The 27,317-nt window shown below is 38.8% G+C and overlaps 1 protein-coding gene across 1 annotated transcript in view; it reads left to right on the top strand.

Moving 5' to 3' along the window:
- Positions 1 to 26,505, top strand: part of KHDRBS2 (KH RNA binding domain containing, signal transduction associated 2) — a 594,613-nt gene extending 568,108 nt beyond the window's left edge. Inside the window, exons 8-9 of the mRNA XM_014575134.4 lie at positions 3,121 to 3,179; positions 25,429 to 26,505. Of these exons, the coding sequence (XP_014430620.1) occupies positions 3,121 to 3,179; positions 25,429 to 25,526 (157 nt within the window). The 3' untranslated portion in view covers positions 25,527 to 26,505. The remainder of the gene's footprint in view (positions 1 to 3,120; positions 3,180 to 25,428) is intronic.
- The last annotated feature ends 812 nt before the right edge of the window (positions 26,506 to 27,317 follow it).

Below are 27,317 nucleotides of genomic sequence, written 5' to 3'. Positions count from 1 at the left end.
AACCGCTTAAAAAGATTTAGCTACAGCCAAACCCTCAATATGCATCTGTCAGGATAATTAAAAATAAATGTGAACATCTTATGATCAGACATCAACATTCTTTTTTACAAACAGGACAGTTTAGCATTTTTTTTAATTTAGGAAATAGGCCATAAGTCAAAAAGCTTATCTTTGAACATTTTCATCTTGACAGAGAAAAATTGCTTTAAAACATCCTAAAATGAGAACCCACTTAAGAAGCAAAAATAATGAAACCTTTATGAAAGTCAGTATTCCCAGTCTTCTCTCACAAGTAGGACCACTGAGGTTAACCCCGGATGATTGAAAATTAAGCCCATTGTGATTTGGAAGCCCTGTGGTTAAAATACTGTGCAGTATTAAAAATTTAGTAGTTATAGGTAAAAAATTGTTAACAAATTAATTATATCTGTTTTAGAAAATATATTACATTCTGCTTTCAGGTAGGTGTATGTACTTAAGAAAATTACACTTCATATTGCTTGAAGAGTAATGAAAGCTAATCACAGATAATAGTGCCTTGTTTCCAATTAAAAATACCAAGAAAACCTGTAGTTACTAGTAACCATAGTTACTAAATTATGGGATGTCAGAGAACTCTAAAATTAAATAACCAAATTTTGTTTATACTGAATTCATGTGCTTAATTATTTACTGTGATCTGCTACCAATGAACATAAAATGATCACATTATACTTATATATAGTGTAGTAATGTATTTGTAAAGCCATAAGAATATAAATCTAGTTTTTACAGTCCAGATTTTCTCAATATTATTTAGGTAATTATTATCCCTAGGTAATATGGAATGGGGAGGGGAAGAGCACAGGAGTCCCAGGCTGAGGAGGGGGTGTAACGTGGGTCAGTAACATCCCCATCCCCTTAACTGGTGTGCCCTTCTCCTCCTGTACCAGTAAGAACTTTTATTTACTTGTACCACTGAATCTGATCAATTATGATAATTATAAAATTATATATTTGGATGCAACATACATTTGTCATATGTACGGAGCCCTTTTCAGACAATTCCGTGGAGTTAATTGACAAAACTGATCAAGTGCACTCACAAATTTTAGGGGCTTTAGTTAATTCAGAAAAATATAATTGACATAAAATTCAATATACCTAAGTATAAGAATAAGATAAACACAGTGATGTTGTTTCCGGTGCTGTTTATAATTTGTCTTACATTACATACAATCTTATGGAAACCGTTATAAACAAAGAGAGAAGAAAAAGTAAGTGGGGCACATCAAAAGACTGATCTCAGGGCAGGCAATTCACTGTTCTAGAACTGGACAGACCTGAGAAAGCAAGAAAATATCCAACTTATGTATTAGTACACATAGACAGAGGTCACACTAGTTCATCTTTTCCCACATGCATCAGCAATAACAGCCCATGTTACTACATATGGGTTCTTCTAGCTAACTATATTTATACTTCCAATCAATGTGGTATAACTGCCTGTTAAAAATTTCAAAAAGTCCCAATTTTTTTTATATAAAATATTAAAAGCTTGTGGGTGTACCAGTTTGTGTTCAGTTGCCTGCTGGCAAAAAAATAGTTAAATTGGGATAATCATCTTAGTCCTACTTTTGTTCAGTTATGCTAACCACAAGCAACTTCTTATAAGTCTCATGTTACTAACCTTATTATTAGTGTTTTCCTACTAATTGTTTCAGCTTCAGTAACTTCAGATATTATTCCTATAAGCATGCTTAGCAAATGAATTGTATTTGATCTAAAACTATAAACCCTCCAAGATCAAGTCAGGGGAAGGTAAAGGAGAAGGAAAAGCGGTGGTGAAAAGGAATGGGGTTTGGTGGATGGGTTCAGACATGGGTTCAGACATGCCACTCCGGGCTGCTGGGTCTTCTGGGTCAGATTGTGAATGTGCTCTGGCCCGGAGATGACCTAAAGTCTGGGAGTTTGAAACCATCATAAGTGAAGCTAAAACTTACGGTACCTTTTGGGTACAGTCTATTAAAAATGCAATTGTATGTGGTGTTGCTGTATTGTATGTATATCTCTATTAAGAATGGAGATGATAATAAATTTCCTTAGTTATCAGTCTTTGAAACCCCCTGGGGAGACATTCATATGCTAGTTCAAACTGGACTCTTCAGAGGCCAGAGGATAAACATATTTTTGATTAAAAATTCCAATTATAGTCTAATCGAGGCCCCTTTCTGATCTTGTAAAATGAACAGGAACAGGGGTGACACATGGAGTGGGGGTCACAAAGGGTCATGTGGCCCACCCAACACTATGGAGAGACAGCAGAGCAGGCTGGGACAGAATCACTCATCTTTCCCCCAACTCTGCTGGTACATGAAGGGTAGCCCAACCCTGCAACCTGCAGAAGGCACCCTGATAGTCTCTCAGGCCACATAGCTTGTGGGAAGAGATTGGGGGAATAAGAGTGGGGGGTGGAGAGGGAGAGGAGTGGGGAAGGAGAAGAGCACAGTTGTGGGCTTGGCAGAAGGGGTGGAATGGGGGTGGGATGAAAAGAGGCAGATCCTGGGGTGAACTAGGGAGGGGAAAAGTCAATGCCTTCTGCCAGGCTGGAATGGCATGGGGAGAAGTCACCACCAGAGATGGGAGAGGTCATGTGGCTGGTGCCCCCTTTGTGTCCCTTCCCAGCAGTCACCACTGATCAGCACCCATGGTCGATGGAGGGAAGGACTGAAAGGACATGGCCTACTGAGGGCCCATAACAAGACTGTGTGCTTATTCTGAGCTGAAGCTCTGAGGAACTTATAACCACAAGGAAACCTTAGTGTGAGATATTACAAGACTGCACTTTGTTCTTGTGAGTTTATATCCCTAACCTTCTGCCACAACTTTGAAAAATGATTTGTATGTTTACACATTTTGGAACAATTTTATTTTGATATTAGTAGATAATAAATAAGAGTAAGACATATAGCATGTCCTATATAGCATATATCTTTTGACTGTGTTCCATAGCTGCAATAAGCCGCTAAGTTATGTTTGCATATAAAAGTAATAACAATTTAACTTTGGTTTACTATCTAAGCTTTTGTGTTGATTTCTTCTAATTATAGTAACATTTCTTGCTGTCTGAATCTGTTGCAGTGTGCCTGAATATTATGATTATGGTCATGGAACAAGTGAAGACGCTTATGACAGCTATGGTAAGGCCTATTCTATCTTTAGTAAAAGTGTGAAATCAAAAAACCAATCAGTCACTGACAACTCAAAAATTACTTCTACCTTCTTTTAGCTCTGCTTTTACAGAAGCCCAGACTAAATTGATCTGTGTAATTCTAGGGTGAGATTTGACTTATGGAACTAGGACCAGAAAATTGGACAGATCAATTTTGATCAAAATTTCAAAGGCAATTAATCACAGTCATAGATCATTTTTAACAGCAACAGTGAGCATGCTGATTAGCGCCTGAATATATTTCACAGTGTCAGTTGTCAGTCTTATTGATGCGTCAACAAACTCTTTCTCTCCTGTTGCCATATCCATTACCCCAAGCAATAAATATAACCTGGTCTAAAAGGTGTTTTTTATTATTCTTTGAATGATAGTGCCAATACCTGCAATTAAAATACAGAGTTCAAAAATACTTTTCTGCAAAATGGCATGTGATTTTAATGTTCTATGGGTCAGATCTTGCTCCAAATTTCTCAGTCACAGAATGCCTGCACATGCTGGACCTGGTTCTACTGCATCAGGAAAGAGGATATGGGGAGAAAGGACAGCTTTGCTCCAGAAGGGTTCCTTGTTCCCCATTGTACCTGATAAGTTGGTGGTAGTTCTGATTATGGCTGTTGATTAATCACAAAAAAAATCGCAATTAAAAAAATTAATTGTGATTAATCTCACTGTTAAACAATAGAATACCAACTGAAATGTATTAAGTATTTTTGGATGTTTCTCTACATGATTTTTATTACAACACAGAATGCTAAGTGTACAGTGCTCACTTTATATTATAATTTGTATTACAAATATTTGCACTGTAAAATGTAAAAAAAATGTGTTTTTTCAGTTCACCTCATCGATATACTGTAGTGCAATCTTCTCATAAAAGCATAACTTACAAATGTAAATTTTTTTGTTAATAACTGCACTCAAAACCAGTATATCAGAGCATACTAATCCACTTAGTCCTACTTCTTATTCTGTCAGTAAGTAAGACAAACAAAATTGGTTACAATTTGCAGGAGATAATATTGGCCACTTCTTGGCTACAATGACCCCTGAAACTTAGACCAAGATTTCACATGGCACTTTTGTAGCTGGTATTGCAAGGTACTCGCATGCCAGACATACTTAAACATTTGTAGGACCCTTCATGCTTCAGCCAGCATTCCAGAGGACATGCTTCCGTTAATTAATTTATTAAATAAATGTTTAAATAAACAGTGTCCTATTATTGTTAAACAGTGTAAGTAATTGTGATTAATTATTTTAATCAATTGACTGCCCTCCTTTTCATAGATCCAAAAATAAATATTTAGAGCAGAGAGATGGAGGAGGGGGACAGCTGCAGCCCTTCTCAGACTGCAGTAGTAGTACTGCTACATCTTTGATGTACCATGGTCACCTAGAAGAAGGGTTCATTCCACACTGTGCACTGCACTCTACTCTTCATGGCTCATTTACTTGAGCTGTGTTCCTGGTCCAGAATCAGACATTAAAATATAACTTTAGATGGTGCATTGAAATCCATTCCTTCTATTTCTGTTGTAGTAGGTTTTTTACACTTTTTTGGAAAATATGAGCCTGATGTCAGGGGGTTTATATCAGTATTGTTGCAATTAAGACAATAGAACTATAGTGATTCATACCAGGCAAGGGTGTGGCCCAACATGCTCAATGTATAACGTTTGCTGTATTATTATTATTAATTAACTATCATAATGTGTACAGTATTTTCCAAAACACACAGCAAGACAAGAGCCATTGGGAATGATGCTGCTAATGAAAGCTCCAAGCACATTGAAATTCTATTCATGCAGCTGTGAAGCAAGTTTTAGGGCAATGCAAAGTTGCAGTTTCCTTTGTGTTTGTACTAAAATCATGGTTTCTTAAGGGACATTGTCAGAATAATTGCTTTGAATAATCTGAAATAAAATTATTTTTGCATATCATCAGTATTTGTGATACAAGTATTTTATACAATGTGCAGTCAAGCACATTTTCAGTGCTAAACAAGTAATAATAATAATAGTGTATTCATATATATGTGTGTGCTTCAGTTAGCTTTGGATTTGTTTCTTTTGTGTATTTATTTGCTCTTACCATCTTGAGCAAGATGAATATAATCTCTTCCAAAAACACTGCTAAAGCCGTGGTGCCCTAACTGCGGGGAGGCGGGCATGGAGGTATGTCCAGGAGGGTGCAGCTAGGCTAGTCCCCGAGGGGGAACTGGGAGGAAGTTCCCTCCAACCTCACCGTGCCCCCAGCCCACCCCTGCCAGCTGTGACTCTACTCCCAGCTCCTCCATCCTCCCCAGTTTTGCCTCCAAATCTGTATTCAGCCCAAACTCTTCTGTTGGGCTAACTGTGCTTTAATGGAGAGGAACAATGGACAGATTCCATTACTAGTAAGGGGTGGGCACAACAAGAAGCATTTGGGTACCACTGAGCTAAAAGGTTGAGTAACTCAAAGAAGTATCATGTGAGCCCAGGATGGAGAGGCAGCTACTTCTGAGTTCTTAACCAGCTCTTAACACTGACTCTCTGCAGACTTGGGCAAGTGACTTACAACACTCTATGGCCATTCCCTCATCTGTAAAATGAGGGTGATAGTACTTGCTTTCCTATCCAGGGCATCAAAATGGATAATTAGATAAGGTTTGATATGCTGGTATAAATTAATGGCTTAAACCACAAAATACTGAGTGTTTTCACCTCCCACGCATTACCCAGCTGGAGGTGCTCAGCATTTGAGGAATGGATCCTAGATTTGGGAGCATAAACCAAGGAGACGGTGTCTTTTTACCTTTATACAGGTGTTTATTTTTGATAATGAACTTCATGCAAGTGAATTAATTTATGAATAAATGTTGTTTCCATGTGTACCCCTTGCTTTCCATAACTGCATAATTTTACATTATCCCCTCTACTACTCTTGCCCCTCAGGAAGGTGTCTGGCAAAACTATGAAGTTAATGCCTTGTTCTGTTATAATCATAGTACTGTAAAATATATGGCTTAAAATGGAGAAGAATAACCAGAATAACTATACCAAAGACTGTCATGATGCACTGGGAAAAGTTCTGCAACCTGTGCTCCTCCTTTCTTTCCCTTTGTGATTCTTGTTATTTTGTCCTAGGTTAAAGGGTAGCTTTAAAAATAAAAGCACTGAAACATGCTATGGAGGTACATCCTGTGCCTTTGAACCTTACTGATTATGTCTGAACTGCATAAACACTGATTTATAGCCCAGAGTTCTCTCTCTCAAGGTGGACTCATTAGAAAATTTGGGCTGTGTTCTCTGGGGATAGTTTCGTTAGCTGTTTGACAGTCCTGGATAGGAATCTGAAAAGTCAGTGCCCAGGACATTATGGCTGTGTCTAGACTGCAGGGGGTTTTTTTTGAAAAAAGTAGCCTTGAATGATTTAGAAAAAATGAATGATTTAGAAAAAACAGATTCAAAATTTCTGTTGTGTCTCATAATATTAGATAGTTTCCTTGATTTCCTACAGATTTCCCTCAAATCCTTTCATTCCTGGCATCACTTTAGCTGTCGCCAATGCAAATATACCGTCCACATGAGATTTGTAATTTCTTGTAAGGTTATGATTTTTAAACTCTATGAAATGTAAGAGCATTTTCAATTCAGATATAATGTCTACTCCAGGATGATATTAAAGTTAGTGTCATTTTGTCAAAGTCCTGTTTTAATTAAGTTATAATTCTTTGGAAAGTTCTGTGTTTCAACCTGTCATATCCTTTGTATTTAATGTATATCTCAAACCACTTGCACTTACATGTATTGTGCTAGTACAGCATAAATATATGTATCGCAAGAAAAGAGAATACTTTTAATTTATCTAAGGTCTTTCTATTTCTCCTATTATTCCTGAATTATACATTGCTTTTATATGACTGTGTAAAAATAAGTTAATCATGCCAACCATTCTTATCATATGTAGTATTTCACATCATGTAATTTAATGCTGGAATTGTACAATTTGAGAAACTAAGAAAAATGCCTCCATAATAGGGTGGTATATATAATGATAACACCTCTACATTATTTCAGGCATGAAAACAGTATCATTGAACATATCACATTGCATCAGCTCACATTAATAGAAAGCTCATTTCTTCTGGAAATAAGGTGTAGGGGAAACCACACCCAGACTGTTGCGACCATACTTATCTCAAAATAACACAGCTAATGTTGTAGCCTATCATTTCCTATAGGACAATTATGATTACTGACATTAAAATACGGTAACAACATGCTACAACATATTTTAGATTAGTTTACCAGATGTGTCATATTGTTAATGACAGATTTCCCGCTATTTATACAGGTCTGAAATCTTTACAAGTTCTAGATGACAGTCAAACTTAATTTTATGTTTTAATGAACCATTCTTATGTAACATCTGTAAAAAAAAAAAAGTTTTAACACAACAAAGGAAGTTACTTATGAATAAAAACTGGAGTTTCAATGCATATAACATCACCCAAATCCAGCCTTTTCTCAGTATTTGCAGTGAATACTTTATTCACTTTTTTTATTCCTGTTTGCAACTGATCCACAGACAAAACCTTTGATGTTTAAAAAAATATTTCCTGTTCTGAGTTCTTTAACTACAATTGCCAAAATGGTAATGAATAATTTTTCCTACTGTGAAGTACACCACAAGCTGTGATAGGCATGTCTAGGAATCTTGGATCTTGAAAGATTTGTTGTGCAAGTGTCCATCATTGCAGAATTGGAGATAAGTCTGCAAGGTTTTATTCTGTTGTTCTGGCAAGGTCTGGGGCCATTTTGAGTTGGTGTTTCCTGGTCTGTGAGGCTCTTGATTCTGATGATAAAATGGAAGATTGGGGGGTTGTTGGAAGGCAAAGAAGAGGGGGTTCAGGAAAGATTTCTTTCAGGATGAGATGCCAATTGAGTATAGTGAAGTACAATCCCAGTAAATCAGTTAACTGGTTAAACGTTAGGCTAACCTAATGTTTAATAGGGCTAAACTAACATTTAATTGGTTAACTGGCTGAGCAAGCTTAGGGTAGAGGACTACTCCAGGTTGGCTGGAGCAGCCCCCGTGTGGGGCTGGCTGCCAGTTCCCAGGCCCCACCAGCTCCCAGCATCCAGCCCCTACAGGAGCAGTTCTTGTCCATGGTGGCTCAGGCTCCCCAACGATAGAGGCTCCTCCAGACACCAGGAGCAACCCCTGCCTGTGGGGTACCTTGACCCGCAGCAGACAGAGACCGTCTCAGACGAGAGCAGCACCCGTCCTCAGCAGGCCGGACTCCCCGGGGACAGAGGTGCCCCTGGCAAGCAGGGAGTTGCTCCAGAGCCAACTGGTTACCAATTAGCCAGTTAAACTTTTATGTCCCTAATCGAGAATGTTTTTTAGTTATTTCATAATATTCCATTTGGGTTCAAATGTGGGATGGAAGGGAATATCTAAGGGTATGCAGTCGAGTTTTATTTCTGTATTGAGATAGGTTCTCCCAGAGCATTTGGATGGAATTCTGTGTAAACTCAAAAGCTTGTATTTCTCAACAACAATAATTGTTCCAATAAAAGATATTACCTCACCCACTAAGTCATTCAACTATCCTGGGACCAACACGGCTACAATACAGCATACAATCAAATTAAACCAATATCTTAATTACTATCATATACTTTTTAACTGTCTAAACACCAGAGTTTAATTTTATCTCTTCCAGACCTCCTGTTCTACAGTAATTGACCATGGAAGGATAAATCAGTACCCAAAACTGAGCAAGCAATATTGAGAAGATAAAAAAAAAAAAAAAAAAGCCAGCTCAGGTCTCCATTATTGCTGGTAATTAGCAATGAATAGAAGTGTAATTTTAATTAGAAAATTGCATCTTCATATGCAAATTAGGTGCAGTTAATACTTGTTCCTTTTATTGTAATACAGTTTTAATGCGTCTTAAAACAATCTGTCTGAATCACTTATATTTGATTACCTTTAGCGTTTGTGAAAAGGTTAGCCATGATTCTGGAAAATTCCATGACAAAATTTTGAAATGCTCTATTAAAAGTAAATAAGAACTTCTCCTATATGTATAATAAAAAGAGACTCGCAACAGCAAATATCTAATACCCTGAACTTTCTGGTCCTGGCCACTGCTGGAAGCAGGATGCTGGACTTGAAGGACCACGCATCTGATTCTTTGTGGCAAGTTCTATGCTCCTATGTTTCCTTTGGTACTGAATTGAAAATTAAAAGCAATAATTTTATTTAAATACTTTTCTCTTTGCTATGGGAGTATATACTTTGTCCGAGATCCTCAAAGATACTCAAGCATGTAGATAAATTTGAGGATTGCACTATAGCAGCTAATAATGGGACATGATTCATAAAATCCTAAGGATTAATATAAAGAAACTAAGGCTTCTTTTCAAGTAGACCATTCAACAAAACAAAAATCAAATTTCTGAATAAAAGTCAGGAAATGAAACAATAGGTCTAAAATATACCTATACTACCTAGTATACTAAGAGCTAACCACAAAATTATCCCTAACCATTTGTCTGAGCTGATAATAAATAAAAACAATGCAGCTAATAGATACAGGAAGCTTATTCAAAAACCAATGAACACAATGGATAAATGTAAATTGTCATTATTAGTGCCAAAATATTAATACTTAATTGTCAAATGATCACAAACCAAGGATGCTGGCAGCTGGTGATATTGACAGTTAATAGACTGGGCAACTACTGGCTGAGGCCAGAGACACAGACAGTGCAAGAAATAATGGACTCACTTGTACTCGGGCAGTTGCTGCAAGCCCTTTCAGAGAATATCCACATGTGGGTCATGCGCCACCAGCCTGACACAGTCTGACACCAAGGCAGAGGTTCCCTGGAGAGAAGGCCGACCCTACAGGGACATGGAAATGGAGGAAGCTGTAAGAGTCCCTTTCTGGAAAGGCCCAGAAAAGAAGGAAACTCCCTGAAGAGCACCTGTAGGGGCTGGCATAATGATCTGCTGACAATGCAGGAGGGCAGAGCATAGGAAGCAGGACTGCCTGGACAATATGGATTGTGGGTACTCTGGGTTCTGTGAGTTGACTCAGGTGGAAGTACCTGGTAAGAGGAAGAGTGTGCCCACTGTCCTGATGCAGGTGGGAAGAAAGACCTGGGAAGGGTTAATGGACTCTGCATCATCCCACTCGCTAGTGTGGAAGGAACTGGTGAGGCCACCCTGGATGGTCCCTGAAGCATAGATGATTCTAGAATGCATCTATGGGGACAAGAGGTCCTACCTAGTAGCACAGGTGCTGCTGGCAGTGAGGGGCAGATTCCAGTGGAAGTGGGTGGGGGTAGTGGACCAGCTACTGTACCCTGTGGTGGTAGGTCAGGACTTGGACCAGCCTGCCACAGAGAGTGAGAGCAGAGCCTAGGGTAAAGGCAAGAGATTTCCCCAGAGGGAGACAGAAGTGTAGACATTGTGCTATGGATGTGGGGAACTAGGGCACATAGCAGGGCAGTGTCCTAACCCCATGGAGACAGGTGGAATCTGTGCCTGGGGGTAATGGGTAGCCTTAGCCCTTCCCAAGAAGAGGAGGTGCAATTGGATCACTCCCCAGAAAAGGAGACATCAACCGTACTTGGGGAGATGAGGGAAACTGAGGCACAGATGGTAGTGGGGTGGGACCCTCACTCCCCAACGCAGGTGGAAGTGGTATCTGAGGAAAGGTCCCAACGGGGTGCATTTAGAGTGCAGACCTATGGAAAAAGCCTGAATTTTATGGGCCAGGCCCACTGTAATTTTTGTGGGGAGGAAATGAAGGAGCCTCCCAAGAAAGCCCCAAGGGAGTGCTTGGGCACAAGTGGGGATTCATCCCAAAGGGACCTCCTTATCAAGGACCAGAGTGGCCCAGGGAGGTGGAACTCCAGAGCAGGGTCCCCATGGATCACCCAGCCAAGAGACAGGGGCAGCTCCTCAAGGAAAAGGGGGTAAGCCACTCCCACGGTTAGAGAGTTGTAAGGACTGGCAGGCTGCCCTGTGCACTCAGCTGTAGAAGGCACTGAGGTGTCAGGGTAGGGGCCCCAGAGGGGCCGGGCAGGCCCGAATCTGGCAGTTCATAACAGGGGAGGTATGTGACAGACTGCTGGCTAAGCCAGAGCTCTGCCACTACAGCATGGCTGAAAAGACCAATTGGAGACAGCTGAGCAAGCCCAAGCCAGCAGGGCTAATGGAAGCAGCTGTGGGCCTCATTAGCCAGAGGTCTATATAAGGCAGCCAGAGGGGGATGTGAAGGGAGTGGAGCAAAGGGAGCAGCAAGGAGCTGGAGTGCGCATCCAAACCAGGAGGAGAGGCTGGCTGAGTTAGTTGCTAGAAAACCAAACTCTGCAAATAGAAGGTGGTGGGGAATTGGCACTGACGATAAAAGACACGGATGACTGCAGAAGGGTCTCCGGCTGATTTGTGGACAAAGAAGGTGTTCCAGGGCGAATGGCCTGAGCGAGGACCTTGCCACAGCATTTATCTGTGATATTCTTCCCCCCCAGTATTCTTTGAAAATCAAAACCTACAGGAGTAGAATTCCCCCCTTGATCAATCTTTTACAATCTGTTGGACCAAGGCTCTTATCTGTTAAATCTTGAGGTTTCCCAGATGGAAAAGATGCTGCAGTAGTTTAGCAACAAGCTTCCCTTATCAGGAAATATTTCCTGGAAGTGTCCTGTTCTTGGGCTCTCAGTCTAATCCCAGCTCTTCACCTGTGCAGGAAATAGGGATACATTCCAGGCAAAGTCATCTGAAAAGTAGAGCTTATTACTCTGCTGTGCAGGCCAATTCTCCTTTAGCACCCCCTCCCAACACACACCCACACCCATGTGGGGAACCTAGTTCAACAAATCTGACCAGGTCCATGAGACTAGGATTTACACTTCTGTAGCTTAACTTGTCTCAAGAAGTTTGGATCAGCGATAGGAAAGGAAAGGCATTAAGGGACAGGGGGGTAACCATCATTATAGCTAGGAAACTAAGGAAGCAGATGGGCTGTGTCTACACTGGCATGAATTTCCGGAACTGCTTAAAACGGAATACTATTCCGTTTTCAGTTTTTCCGGAAAAGGAGCGTCTACATTGGCAGGCTGCTTTTCCTGAAAAACCCTTTTTCCGGAAAAGTGTCTGTGGCCAATGTAGACGTGCTTTTCCGGAAAAGAGCCCCGATTGCCATTTTCGCGATCGGGGCTTTTTTCCGGAAAAGACTACTGGGCTGTCTACACTGGACCTTTTCCGGAACAGTGTTCCGGAATAAGGACTTACGCCCAAGCGGGAGCAGAATAGTTTTTCCGGAATAGCGGCTGATTTTGTACAGTTGAGCGTCGTTGCTTTTCCGGAAATTCAAGGCCCAGTGTAGACAGCTCGCAGCTTATTCCGGAAAAGCGGCTGATTTTCCGGAATAAGTGGCCCAGTGTAGACACAGCCATGGAGAAGAAGAGTTAGTATGTTTGGGAGAAGGGAATGGCACAGGATATAGAAAGAACAGCAGCAAAACGTGGAAGCATTTTGGTAATCTTGTGTCTGTCAGTTTCAGTTACTTTGCAATATGTAATATAAGTTATAGTCTAGAGAGCAAAAGATTCTTTTTTGAGAGGTAGCCATGCTAGTCTGTTTCAGGGAAAACAAAGAGTCCTGTGGCACCTTAAAGACTAACATATTTATTTGGTACAAGCTTTGGTTGGCTGGAGCTGACTTCATACATCTGACAAAATGGGTTCCAGCCTACAAAATTTTATGCCAAATAAATGTGTTAGTCTTTAAGTGCCATGAGATTCTTTGGGGTTTTTCTTGTTTGTTTTTTGTTTTAAGAAACATTATATTTAAAAAATTATGGATTTTAAATATTTTTGAACGGGCAGATTCTTCCTCTATACTGCATGAAACATATACCATAAATTCAGTTATAATCTCTTTTGTACGGGTATTAAAGTTGGAAAATTTACTGCAGAGTAGCAAATGAAAATTCTGTAAATCTCTATGCAATCTTAACTGTAGAGTTACAACTGACATCTCCATCTTAATCACAAGAGAAAAGTGATACATTTGGAAAGTAATAATAGCTTGCTACACAAGTTCTCTCTGGTTTAGGTAGTTTGTTGATGTGCAAACCTCAATAATTTTAGAGCACACAGGTATAGTGGTAACATGAACATTCAGAAGTTTAGATACAACTCCAGTTTATCTGTACTGTAGAAAGATTTCACTTTCATTCTTCTATCCCTCTCCTTCATTGCAATATCTCTGACTAGCTCTTTCTCTTCCAGAGCCTCTGCTCTGTAAATTTTCTATTCACTCCCTCCAATATATACTTCCACACTGTCCTTCAATAGCATCTTATCTCCTTGTGATCCTCAAAACATATCCCCAAGTGTTCTATGGCTCTTTGCTCACATTCCTTTTTCAGACTCTCTACCTTTGAGATTCTGTTGTGAAGATCATATTAGCCTCTCTCTGAATGCCATTTGGTCTTCTAGTCAAATTAGTTCCTCATTCTGGAATATACTATATACCAGAACACATGTAAAAGGACTAGGATCAAACCCCTAGGCTATGTCTAGACTACAGGGTTCTTTCAGACTAAGCTTTTCCGGAAGAGATCTTCCAAAAAACTTCTTCTGAAACAGAGCATCCACATTGCCAAAGTGCATCAAAAAGTGATCTGCTTTCTTGTAGTATCTATTCAGTGTGGACATTATCTTGCATTTAAGTTGTGATTACTATGGATGGGTTAGCCACCAGGGCACCTGTGCTTGTTCCTCTTTCCTCTTCTTTCGAAAGAACTCCCTCTTCCCTGTCCACACACACCTTTTTCCAGAAGAGCTCTTTTGAGAAAAGGCTTTTTCCTCTGAGAAAAAGGTTTACCAATATCAGAAAACCCCCTCTGTTTTTTCAATTTTTTTCAAAAGAATGCATTTGGAGTGTGGATGTAACTGGAGTTTTTTTGGAAAAATGGCCATTTTTCCAAAAAAAACTCTGCAGAGTAGACATACCCTTAGATTCTAGTAAATCTGGATTCAGATCCAGAATTCATGTCCTGTAGTGTTTAACTAAAGCTCATGCTATTTCTGGGAAAGAGGCATTCATGAGCTCCCATAGAAAAGAAGATTTTAAAAAGAGAACCAATCAGGGATGCAGTTAGGTGAATATGTGAAAGCTGTGGGAAAAATAAGTCACTTCAGCATTCTGCTTCTGTGCTCCCTATTTGATAACATATTGTTTTTAGCATTTTTCTGTATAAAAGTGAACCTAATAGTAACTAGGCAAAGCCATGTTTGCATTTTAATTACAGTAAAGAAAGAAATCACAAAAAGGGTCTCATTTTCAGTTGTGCTGTCATGCTATTATAAGAAGAAGAAATGACCTTCATGAATTAGAATGACCTATTCTGGAGGCTCAGATACAGCCTGCCCTGGCAAGACTGCAAAAGCATTTCCCCCATATGTAGCCACCCAGGCCAGGACCAGGCGCAAACACAATCCACATGTGAATCTAGAGGATGTAAGTACTGCTGCACTAGTGCCTGATTTATTCTCAATGAGATAAGAGGTCTGAGAGACCATGGCCATGATTATATCCAGCAGAGCTAGCTTGGCACATTGGCTGCCCCATCCAGAGGCACACCGTGCACTGGAGGGACGCTGAAGATAATGCTGGAAAAAATGCATAGCTTGTGGGGGTGCTTGGAGATTAACTTGATTGAGCACACTGTATTTTTTGAGGGACAATCTCTCCCTGAGCTTATCCAACACCAGGCTCCTATCAGTTACAGAATATGGCTATTGGTTTTCAGGCAGCTCTGCAGTACTGTGCACGGAATGATGTATTATCTTGTATATAAAACAACTGCTGATATGCAGCCCAACAAAATAAAATCTGTGCCAGTGGCTGGGTCTGTAATCCAAGTAGAATATTTTACCAGCATTATTCAGATATTTCTAGATACTAATCCCTGGATATATGCAGATTTTATCGTTTCTCACAGGCATTATTTTTATTTTTAATAATGAAATCCATAATTTAAATTGGAGGTTCCTTGTGGGACCTTGAAAATACCAACATAGCTTATTTTTGTTAACAGTCAGAAATACTCTGTTGCTTTAAAAATCACTTACTATCCAAAAGGAAAGTGGATGAGAATTACTCCAACACACAGAATTTCCCTATTGTATTTCCATCAGAGCAGCTTCACATGTCTCAAAACATAGATATGAGCCACCGTTGTTAATACCGTCTCTTTATACAGATTTCAAAGATAAACTATACTACAAATAAAATGAAAACACTGAGGCTATGTCTAGAGAGCAAACTTCTTTTGGAAGAAGCTTTTCCAGAAGAGATCTCCAGAAAAGTTTATTTAGAAAGAAAGCATCCACACAGCAAAAGCGCAATGAAAAAGCGATGTGCTTTTTTGAAAGATAGAGTCACGTTGATGGGACACTATGGGCATGTCTAGACTACATCCCACATTCGAAAGAGGGATATAAATTAGACAGGTTGAAATTGCAAATGAAGCTGGGATTTGAATTTTTCATGCTTCATTTGCATAATGGCGGCCACGCGTTCTTTCAAAAAAGGGCTTTTCAAAAGTGAAAACACCATCTAGACATGATTTTCGAGAAAAAACCCTTTTTTGAAAGATCCTGTACTCCTCATTTTTTTCCAAAAGAACCACGCCTAGATGGCGGTTTCACTTTCAAAAAGACCTTTTTTGAAAGAATGCATGGCCACCATTATGCAAATGAAGCACAGGAAATTCAAATCCTGGCTTCATTTGCAATTTCGATCTGTCTAATTTACATCCCTCTTTCGAAAGAGGGCTGTAGTCTAGACATGCCCATACTCGCATTTAAGCTGTGATTACTATGGGTGAAGTGGCCACCAGGGCACCAGTGCTTTTTCCTCTTTTCTCTTCTTTTGAAAGAGCTCCCTCTTCTGCATCCACATATGCCTTTCAAGTGCTCCCTGAAACTTAGTGTAGATAGACCATAACTGATGTATTTTGTGTGCTCTTTGTATGAGACCTGCATTGTATGTTGTGTTTTTCATATAGACCGACCATGTTTGTTATTTTGCAACTGACCCACATGAAAGAACACTGCACACTTGCTTACTGACTAAATGGTGAGCTCCTCTTGTGAGTCCCCAGATTTTTTAGGAGCAGGCACTGAAATTAGATCACGAGTTTGATTCATTTGAGGCTGGGCTAATTCCCAGATATTATTTGAGTATGTATGTTTCATATCCTTAGATTGGTGATCACATTCTATTTTACCGACAAAATATCTGATACCTATTGTCTTCCTTGATGGCAAACACAAAGCTATTGACTTGCTAGCCATTAAATGAAACAGTCACAGTGACCTACAATAAAGAAACCTCATTGTATTAACTCTGCTGCTGAAACACATTTAGTGCTCATGTAGGTGTGATATTAAAATGTATTCCGCATTTAGTACAACAGTTGGGGTGACATTGCAAGAGGAAATATTGTCTAGCAAAATGAGTTCAGAACCAGAAGTCAGGAATGAGTGAGTTTTAATGCTAGCTCTCCTTCTAATTCACTTTGTGATTTATAGCAAAGCTGTTTCCTATTCCCCACCTGTAAACTGAAGATAATGATGACGAAAATGCAAAGCTCGTGGTGTTGCTTGGTGGATTAATTTGATTGAGAGAAAAGGTGCTGCCCTTACTACAGTGAGCTTTACCTGTTGTCTCTGAAGGGCAGAAGAAAGGCATTTGGGTTGGAGTAAAGGAATGGGAGATAGAAAAAGAATCCTAGGTTGTGTCTACGCTGCACTGTTATTTCAAAATAACTAGCGTTATTCCTAAATAACAATGCAAAGGTCTACACGGCAATTCTGTTATTTTGAAATAATATTGAAATAACAGGTCGCTTCTTCTAATTTCTGTAAACCTCATTCCATGAGGAATAACTCCTCTTCTGAAATACTGATTTCAAAATAAGGCATGTGTAGATGCTCCACTGCTGCTATTTCAAAATAGCACTGCACCAGCACCATTCTAAGTTATTCTTTGCCAGTGCCTCTTGGGGCTCTCAATCAAGATAGTATGACTACATTAGGGAAGGCCTGAATCGGACTAAGGCTTCCTTGCAATGTAGTCGTGCTATTTCAAATGAATTATTTTGGAATAACTCTTTTGGAATAGCTTATTTTGAAATAAGCATGCAGTGTAGATGTACCCCTTGAATGAGATATGGAGTGGAAGGACACATATTCATAAAGAGGAGCCAAAACACTTAGGGTGATTCTTCCTCACTCAAAAATAAAATAAAATAAAATGACTGATACACAGCAAAACTGTAGTGGACTTGTCACCTAATGGAAATAGTGGAAGAATCTATCTTGTTTCCATCTTAAGGATACTACTATACTTAATGCTTTTCAGTGTGAGTAGTCCTTTTGGAATGGAAATTTAAAAAGGGTACTGCTTGGAGAAGGGAAAATGTAGGCTGCACATCAGGAAACCCATGCTGGTCTTCTCATGCAGGCATCTGCAAAATTATCTTCCAACACACAAGACACTGGTAAATGTATTTCATTTTTATGGGAATAGTGCAATCAGAGAGGAGTTCCTTTTCACCAGGTGCTGCACAACCATAAGGAAACGGACAGTCCTTATCTTACAATCTATAAGAGAACAGTTTTGCATTGGCAACACTAACCATTAAATGGTTTACCTGCTGCTCTCAAGTTCTAGATTTCCAGTTCCAGAGTTAAACTGAGAGGCTCGTGCTTTTATCCCCAAGGCAGTTGCTAATGTTGCTGCTGAAGTTCTAATGCTTGAGAAGGTTACTATGTAATATTTTGACATAACATGGATCAGTGAGTTAGTATAATGTCACCACGTAGGGCACGTCTGGACTACATTCCTCTTTTGAAAGAGGAATGTAAATGAAGCAAATCGAAAGTGCAAATGAAGCACGGATTTAAATATCCCATGCTTCATTTCCCTATTCGCATCCGAGCAGTTTTTTGAAACAGGGTTTTTCGAAAGTGAAAGTGCAGTCTAGATGGGGTTCTTATGAAAAAAAAACCCATTTTTGAAAGAACTCGTACTCCTTTTTCAGGAGTACGGGTTCTTTTGAAAAAAGGAGGGTTTTTTTTTCCAAAAGAACCCCATCTAGACTGCGCTTTCACTTTCGAAAAACCCTTTTTTGAAAAAGCGCTCGGACGCAAATATGCAAATGAAGCATGGGATATTTAAATCCGTGCTTCATTTGCACTTTCAATTTGCTTCATTTACATTCCTCTTTCAAAAGAGGAATGTAGTCTAGACATAGCCCTACTGTCTGGCTCTTTCTAGAAGAAAGAAAGAACTAACCACTACTGGAGCTCAGGTGGTTTCCAAGATGAAGATCTGGGTTTCTAGTTTTAGATTCCTTGTGTCACTTGCATGGAAAGGTTGTCTGTAGCATCTGACTTCCTAGGGATGACCTGTAAGCCTCTGGGAGCATATTAAGAGCAGTTATGACTCTGGGTCTGCTACTTGGTATTGCTCTTGGCATTGCCAATAGGCTACAGCTAAGATGTGACCACCACATTTCATTATTTTGATCTAGAAAACAAGAAAAATGGACGTTGTTCATTTTAATGTTATATAGAGCCTACCTGAGCTCCTGCTCTATTTGTGGATAGAGATGAGTTTCCCCTTCATGTGAACTAGTGAAACATTGACCATGTTCCCTTGAGGAGGCAAAAGGCAGGAGAGTAACTCTTGGTTGCCATGAGAAGATATAACCTGGAATGGAGCACAGAGCTGTGGTCTGCAAATTAGGACTTTGTTCTTCTCCAAAAATCTCATGTGGGTACAAAAAGCAGGATAATGTGGCTCTAGAAACACTAATTGCCAGCAAAAATAAACTAGCCATCTGGGTGATACAATGTGATGTTTATACTTTCTGAACTCTGGCTTGAGGACTGTAGATTTCTCTTCTGTATGAGGGAGAGAGCCTAAGGTGAGGGAATGTTATGATTTTGTTTTTGTATTGCACACCTAGTGTGCCTGTTGTCATTTTATCATTTTTAGTTATATAAATAAATTGCTTCTCCTTTTTTTCATCTAAATCTTACATCTCCCCAAGGCTTCCCTAGAAAAGCACTCACACTTCAGCAAAGGGTAATTGAAGCCGCAGCACAGTTAGAGCAAACTACCATTTTCAAAGGGTATAATGAAATAAACTGTAGAGTCTGCACTTTTAAATTCAGTATATGGGAAACTATTCCCCTTAGGGTATGAGAGACCTGAGGATTTAGGTTTATATCGTATTGTCTGCCGCTTCTGTAGCCCTCCAGGTGATAGCTTTCCACAGTAAACTTTGGTTTTGTGTGACCATAAAAACCTTGATAATCCACAAAAGAACATTCTGAATATTTCAGGTGGAGGAATGCATGGTAAATGGAATGCAACTCTAAGCCATTCCTTCTGAAAGAATAATATATTATGTGATATACTTTAGTGGTGTATTTTTCAAAAGCAAAAGCCATGTTTACCTTGTATTTCTTTTTCATAAGAAGGCATCTTTTTTATCTTCACTTTTGTTCCTATACTTTTTGTGTTTTCTTCTTCAGGAAATATACTTTCATTGCAAATTCCATGGCCTACATACTTGCTCTAGAGCGATCCAATTATTCACTTAGTAACCACAGAAGTCAAGGATGTTTTAAAAAATAAAAACAAGATTGCTTAGTTTGGTCAAACTAAATAGTTTCACATATTATTGCTCCTTCTGGGCCCTTTGAAATATAATTTACCTTTATGAATGCAGTATCTGTGCCATGATTAGATGTTCCGATTAATCAGCTGTGAAAATAATCAGTATCCTGACTTTTTATGAGAGATTGGATTTGTGTTTCAGAAATGCTTGTAGTCCCTAGCAATATAAAAACTCAATAATAGTTGTCTCATATTACTGAGATTAATATTTTATGAAATCTTATTTCATATTTAAAAAGATAGCAAGTGATTTCCACAATGGGCTCTGCATGCCATCCTTAAAAGACAGATGACTACAAACCACTCTTTCTGAACTGCAGGAATTATTTTTCTTTTTAAAACTGAAGTTAGGACAATTTATGGCATTGAAGGTATGTAGTGGTTCAGTTATAAAAGTATTAGACCCTATACATTTCTAATGGTTATCTTTTTTCGATGAAAGTTGGAAAACAGGAATACATTTCCTTTCCTTTACAATAGAAATATATTTCCTCATCCAGGGGACTGTAAACTGTCTTGCAAAGGAATTAAGTTGAACATCTGTTCAACCCTGGTGAAAGTGAGACAACCCACTTGACTTCAGTGGAGTTGCCCTCTTAAGAAAGTTGCATTATATGTTACATGAATCAACAGTTCATATATTGATTCATTAATACTGAAATTTCAAACACTTAACAGAATCATACTTCCTTTTTATAATTTTATCCCATATATTTTCTGGTTAAAAAAAGCTTTGTATTAAACGTTTCTTACACTTTCCTAATTTTTTGTAGCTGATTTAGTTTTCGAGCAAAAGAAAAAACGTGTAGGTCTTGTTTTTGTTCTCATCCTCATACAAAGTGGCACAATCTGGGAGCCAAATCATTCCAGTAGCTCTACTGATTTCAGATACATTTTAAATTCCTAAATTCTAGACTGTGACTTCCAGCACTACCCCAGGAGTAGCCCTGGAAGACATTTTGATTCATACTTGGCCCTCTGAGGTACAATTCTTCCTCTAGTTTCTCCTTATTCTAGTGGGTGGTCTACCCAGCAGTAGAGTGGTAAATAATGTAGCTGAAGTCGGCCTACCTTAAGCCGAGCTTGGTGCCGTCTTCACAGTGTGAGATTGGCAGGAGCAATGTTCCTGTTGGTTTCTCTTGCTCCTTGCAACTATGGGGAGTACTGGTGCTGACGGGAGAGGTCCTCAGTGTTCAATTTAGCAAGTCTTAACAAGCCCCACTAAATCAACTGTCAGAAGACATCCAGTGTGTAAGTATAGACATGGCCCAAGCTCTGTAGTGCTCTGTAGGTCTCCAATGCCAGCTAGCAGGACAAATCAACAGAAGAATCAGGTAAACGTCCTGTTACTTTGTACACTGTCAATCTTGACCAAGGAAATCCATTTTAAATGGTTGCCTTCTTAGGGAGACACATTTCACAAGATACATGAAAATAAAGTATTTTACTTATGTAAAGATGGGCAATAGTTAAATTTTAAATCTAACTGTTCCCCCATCAAAATTTATGAAATTGAATAGTCCAATCTGTACCATTACATTGACTGCCTTGTAAATGGAGAACGATAATGTCAATTTAGGCTAGAATAAAGGGTATGTATTTTAAGATACCACTCAGTAAATAATTCTAAAACTATACTACCATGCTCCTATGCTCTTTGACTCCTCTGCTCTTCACAATTTACCATTTCCTCACATTTTTTATGGAGCTTTCAAGGGTTTTTCTTAATTATGTCAACCCATCTTTTCTTTTTACTTCTTTGCAACCACCATTCACTTTCCCGTCAAACTTCTATCCATCATTTTTTCCAGGTATCCATTGTCTGGTGCAAGTTCAAATGTGCAAATTTTTCCCCAAAGCAAACACAAGAATATTTAACATTTATAATAGAACAGATAGTATTCTTCACAGTGTATCAGCACAGTGATCTTAGTAAAAAATCTGCGTTATCCACATTGTGTTTTGAAGTAGGGATATAAAATCCCAGTTAATCAGTTAACCAGTTAAATGTTTTGTTTATTAGTTAACAGCTTAAATGGTCCCAGGCAGGGAGAGGGTGCTGAAGTGGACTGGAGCACCCCTTACCGCAAGTGGGTGCTGCTCCAGCTGGACTGGAGTGCCGTTGTCCGCCATATGCTGCTCTGAACAGGCTGGGCTCCCCACTGATGAGGGCTGCTATGGCCAGGCTGGAACACCCCTGCCTGTGGAGCACAGCTCCTGCTGGGCCAGGCCCGCTACGGCTAGGGCTACTCCAACTGGGTTGAAACATTCCTCCCTCCTACAGCAGGTCCCTCCGGTGTGGAGCAGCACCCTGCCTGCATCAGGATGGGAGGAGGCTGCCCCAGCTCCGCCAGTTAACTGGTTAATCAATTAACCAATCACATCCCTACTTTGAAGGATAATGTTATATTTCTTATAAGCGAAAACTGCAGTATCTCATACAGAATAGAGTTGTAAACGTAAAGTTTCTAGAACTGTTTGATGTCATGCCCTCACCGCACTTAAGTGATGAAACCCTTTGTCCAGCTTGACAGAAAAGGGAAGTGCCAAAGGTAGCTTGGCCACCAGACTAGAAGAGAAGGGACTGTTTTCACCTTTAATCATAGCATTCTAGAACTGGAAGAAATCTCAAGAGGTCACTGAGTCCAGTTCCCTGCCATCTAAATCATCCCTGAGAGATGTCTATCCAGTCTGCTCTTAAATATCTCCGGTGGTGGAGATTCCATAACCTCCCTAGGCAATTTATTCCAGTATTTAACCACCCTGACAGTTAGGACGTTTTTCCTAATATCCAGTCTAAACATACCTTGCTGCAATTTAAGCCCATTGCTTCTTGTCCTATCCTCAGAAGCCAAGGAGAACAATTGTTCTCCCTCTTCCTTGCAACACCGTTTTAGATGCTTGAAAACTGCTACCATGTTCCCCTTCAGTCTTCTCTTTTCTAAACTAAACAAGCCTATTTCTTTCAGTCTTCTCTCATGTTTTCTAGACCATTAATCATTTTTGTTGCTCTTCTCTGCATCTTCTCCAATTTCTCCACATCTTCCTTGAAATGTCATGCCCAGAACTGGACACAATACTCCAACTGGGGCCTAATCAGCACAGAGAAGAATGACTTCTCATGTCTTGCTCACAGCACTCCTGTTAATGTATCCTGGAATCACGTTCACTTTTTTTTCAACAGTGTCACATTGTTGACTCATGTTCAAATTGTGTTCCTCTATGACCCCTAGATCTCGATCTGCAGTACTTCTTCCTCGACAACCACTTCCCATTCTGTATGTGTAAAACTGATTGTTCCTTCCTAAGTGGAGCAATTTGCACTTGTTTTTATTAAACTTCATCCTGTTTAGCTCAAACCATTTCTCTAGTTTCTCCAGATCATTTTGAATTTTGACCCTATCCTCCAAAGGACTTGCAACCCCTTCCAACTTGGTATCATCTGCAAACTTAATAAGCGTACTATCTATGCCATCATTTAAATCATTGATGAAGATATTGAACAGAACCAGTCCCAAAACAGACCTCTGTGGAATTCCACCCTTCAAGCATGACTGTAAACAGTTTCTAACTTATCTCTCAGAATGGTTATTCAGCCAGTTATGCACTCACCTTTTAGTAGCCCTATCTGGGTTGTATTTCCCTAGTTTATTGATAAGAAGGTCATGTGAGACTGGGTCAAATGCCTTACCAAAGTCTAGGGAAACTATGTCCACTTCTTCTACCTTATCCCCAAGGCTTGATATCCTATCAAAGAAAACAATCAAATTGGTTTGACATAATTTGTTCTTTACAAATCCATGTTGGGTGCTATCTATCATGTTATTATTTTCCAGATGTTTGCAGATGGATTCGGTAATTACTTGCTCCATTATCTTACCTGGCACAGAAGTTAAATTTACTGGTCTGTAGTTTCCTCGATTTTTCTTATTTCCCTTTTTATAGATAGGCACTATATTTTCCCTTTTCCAATCTTCTGGAATCTCTCCTGACTTTCATGATTTTTCAGACATGATGGCTAAAGGCTCAGATACCTCCTCAGTTCCTTGAGTAGTCTAGGATGCATTTCATCAGGCCCTGATGACTTGCAGACATCTAACTTTTCTAAGTAATTTTTAACTTTTTCTTTTTTTATTTTATCTTCTAAACCTATCCCATTTCTACTAAGGTTTCTTTCTCCCCAGAATAGTATTTTGCTTCATGGAAAAGTCATCTGAAGTTAGTTGGTGGGAGGAATTACCCCCTCCATCACAGGTAACAGGAAGAGCTGGGTAATTATACCTCTAGGGCCGGGACAACAAAATCTGTCTTTTGTCCAGCTGTACCATAGAAAATACAGGAGGCACTGGCTGTGGTTTTAGGAAGGCCACAACTTCATCCTTAAATATCTGGGACTAACTGGTAAATAAAAGGTTACAGAACAAGTTATTTTGTGATCATTCCCATACATTCATGGATCTGTCTGCCTTTCCAATTCAGATCCCAGTCAATCTTCTGCTGTAAATGTTTCTCCACTCCTTTAAAGAATGACACCTTTAAATCACTTGCTACTCCATTTTATCTGAACACCATACCCATTCCTTGGGAGGTACCTACACTAGATATCCACCACAAGCAGGTGCCAACATGTAGCATGGCTGAATTGCTGAGTGAAAGGTTTGTGATTACAGCTCTGGGCTTGGAGTCCTAGGTCATTTTTTTAACCACTGAAGCATACCTCTTTTTTTATTCTATTGGGCTATCATTTCTATGCCTGCTGCCTTAGGAAAGTTATCTTTCATACACATATGATTTACAATAATAGACCAACACAATCCTTGTACCAGTCTGCCAGTGTTTTGCCCATTAACATAGTTCTTTCTGAATGTTCTTCACTGTCATGAAAACAAAACTCACTCAGAAGTTGATGGGAATGCTGCCACACAACTAATAGTTAAGTTGTAGAACTCCTTCCCTTTATGCACTTTCCTCATTTCCAGATATTGTTCTTTCCATTATTTCCTTTCCCTCTTTCTGGTCCAAATGAAAGCAGAAAATCAAATGCATTTCAACCCCTGATCTTATTAATGTATCATGGGCAGAAAATGTTATTCCCTTTGATACTTTAGCTTGGAATTTTAGAATCTCAGCATAAAATAAGTTCTGAGCTGCTAGATTAATGCTATGTTTTTTCCAGATCTGACTACACTTCCAGTCAACTGCATAGTTATGCTTTGCTGAAAGAGAAAGGACGGGATATGCTAATCAATACTGCAAAATGCATAAGCACAAAGTCAAACCTTCTTAAGATTTTAGGAAGGACAAAGCAATGGATAACAAGACCACCCTCAGCCTGTGTATATTTAACACAAAATCAGCATCCTTTGGATCTTTGACAGTCATTATCACTGAAATCTTTACACTTTCCGATTTAGTCTTTTACAAAAAATGTTCTCTTCTTCTGTTTTTAGCACAAGAAGAATGGGCCACAACCCGTTCCAGCCTAAAGGCACCACCTCCAAGGTCAGCCCGAGGGGGTTACAGGGAACACCCCTATGGTAGATATTGAAGGTCCTCCTCATCTGTGACCTCAACTCAAAGACAATTAATAGCCTGTGGTCTCCACATAAACAGCAACAAGACAAGTAATAGTCCATTTCTTTTCTATCCTAGGGATTACTGCTCATGATTACCCTGTGTACTACTTGTATTTCCTATAACATTGGAGTGACATTGGCATTAGTATTATTTTATAACACGGACTTAAAAAAAACTTTGGCAAGCATTGTCTATAAACCATTTGAAGGATGGTGTTCTCTTGGTTTGTTATTCATTGTTGTGTGTAATTTTAAAAAAGAAAGCATGATGCTGTTACAGATCTTGAGTCTCTCTACATACTAGCTAAGGCTGAGTTTTTGTTTAGGGTTGCTAGAAGACTGTAATATGTTTTCTTTCTTTTGAACCAGACAGTAATCAAGATGTAGATAAGATGTTTTAACCTGTCTTTTTTAATATATGTTAGTTAGATTAAAATGTTTGATATTAAGTTTGTAAATTTAATTTTAAATGCTGTTTTAATGGGGTTGAAAACAAGCAGCTACTGTATGTATGTAGCTAACTGAATTTGTTCAGTGTTTTAACCTGTATTTGTTAAAAAAATCACATAAAGTTCCATGTGTAAGCTTCTCTAAATAGGAAACCATAATTTTGTCAAATATGTTTACCATAATTTGTCAATAAAGCTGAAACCTTTTGTAACAAACTAAATTTGGAATTACTTGTTTTCTAGCTTTAAATGCCTGCTTTATTTCTTTTTCAAGAGATGCCTAAAATGTTTTATATATAAAAATTACAAAAATGAACCCAAGCTTGTTTTAAGAATTTTGTGTAAGACTTTAAAAGTTGTATTAATAACTTATGGTTGTTAAATAATTTAAAAGTTAACAAACTAAACTGTTACATGAATCATGGTTAGTAAACACTAATGTATAACATGTTAATGGAAAAAATTGCTTTAGAACAATAAATGGATTTTAAACTATCCTCTAAGCTTGATCTTGCTAAACACAAACTCTGATTGACTTGTTTGTATTAGCATGTCTCTCGTGAGAATGTAATGGAGTTTAAAGAGGTAAGATTACCACTTACCACTGTTAGACTGTCTAAATGCTAGTTCTTCAACCTTTGAGTTTCCCCGCACATTTAAATATCCCATTCAACATGTAAGCATTGCATAGATTCACATACTTGTTTTCACTCAGAGGAGTGCGTTGACTGCATTTGCATAGTATATAACAATTTGTCTTGACAAACAAATCATCAGTGTCACTGCCCAGTTATTGCTATTCAACTTCAAAAACTTTATTTGTAATTTTCAGTGCTAAATATCACCGCCCTTGAAGGCAGTTTAGAGGGCTGATATTTCTTTTGAGACTATCAGACTTGATGGCTGATGATTATTAAGGAAATATGTCGCAGGACTCAAAGGATGACTAAACGTTAAACAGGTAACACTAATAGTAACTCTGTAATTTTGAGTATGCAACAGTAATGTTAAATATTCTCAGTTATTAAGTTACTGATAGTTAAAAAAGTAAACCTACCAAACCATAACAAATAGGTATATAGGCTCTTAAAACAACTAATTAACATTAACTAGTGGCAACAAAATTATTTTACAATATATAACCCTCAAGGTAATAAACAGAACTAAAATTAACAATAATAGTAATGCAACTCTTGCTAACAACAAATATATAACCTAAATTTTGATGAAAAAAAACCTGAAGACTTGATGCTAGGGATGGCAAAACTGTTAATCTTTTCAATACAGTTTTTTTGTTTACGGTGGCTTTTTGTC

The sequence above is a fragment of the Pelodiscus sinensis genome, chromosome 3 (genome assembly GCF_052426305.1).
Source record: "Pelodiscus sinensis isolate ZL-2025 chromosome 3, ASM5242630v1, whole genome shotgun sequence".
Taxonomy (NCBI): Eukaryota; Metazoa; Chordata; order Testudines; family Trionychidae; genus Pelodiscus; species Pelodiscus sinensis.
The sequence above is the reverse complement of the archived record's forward strand: the minus strand, read 5'-3'. Positions and strand labels throughout refer to the sequence as shown.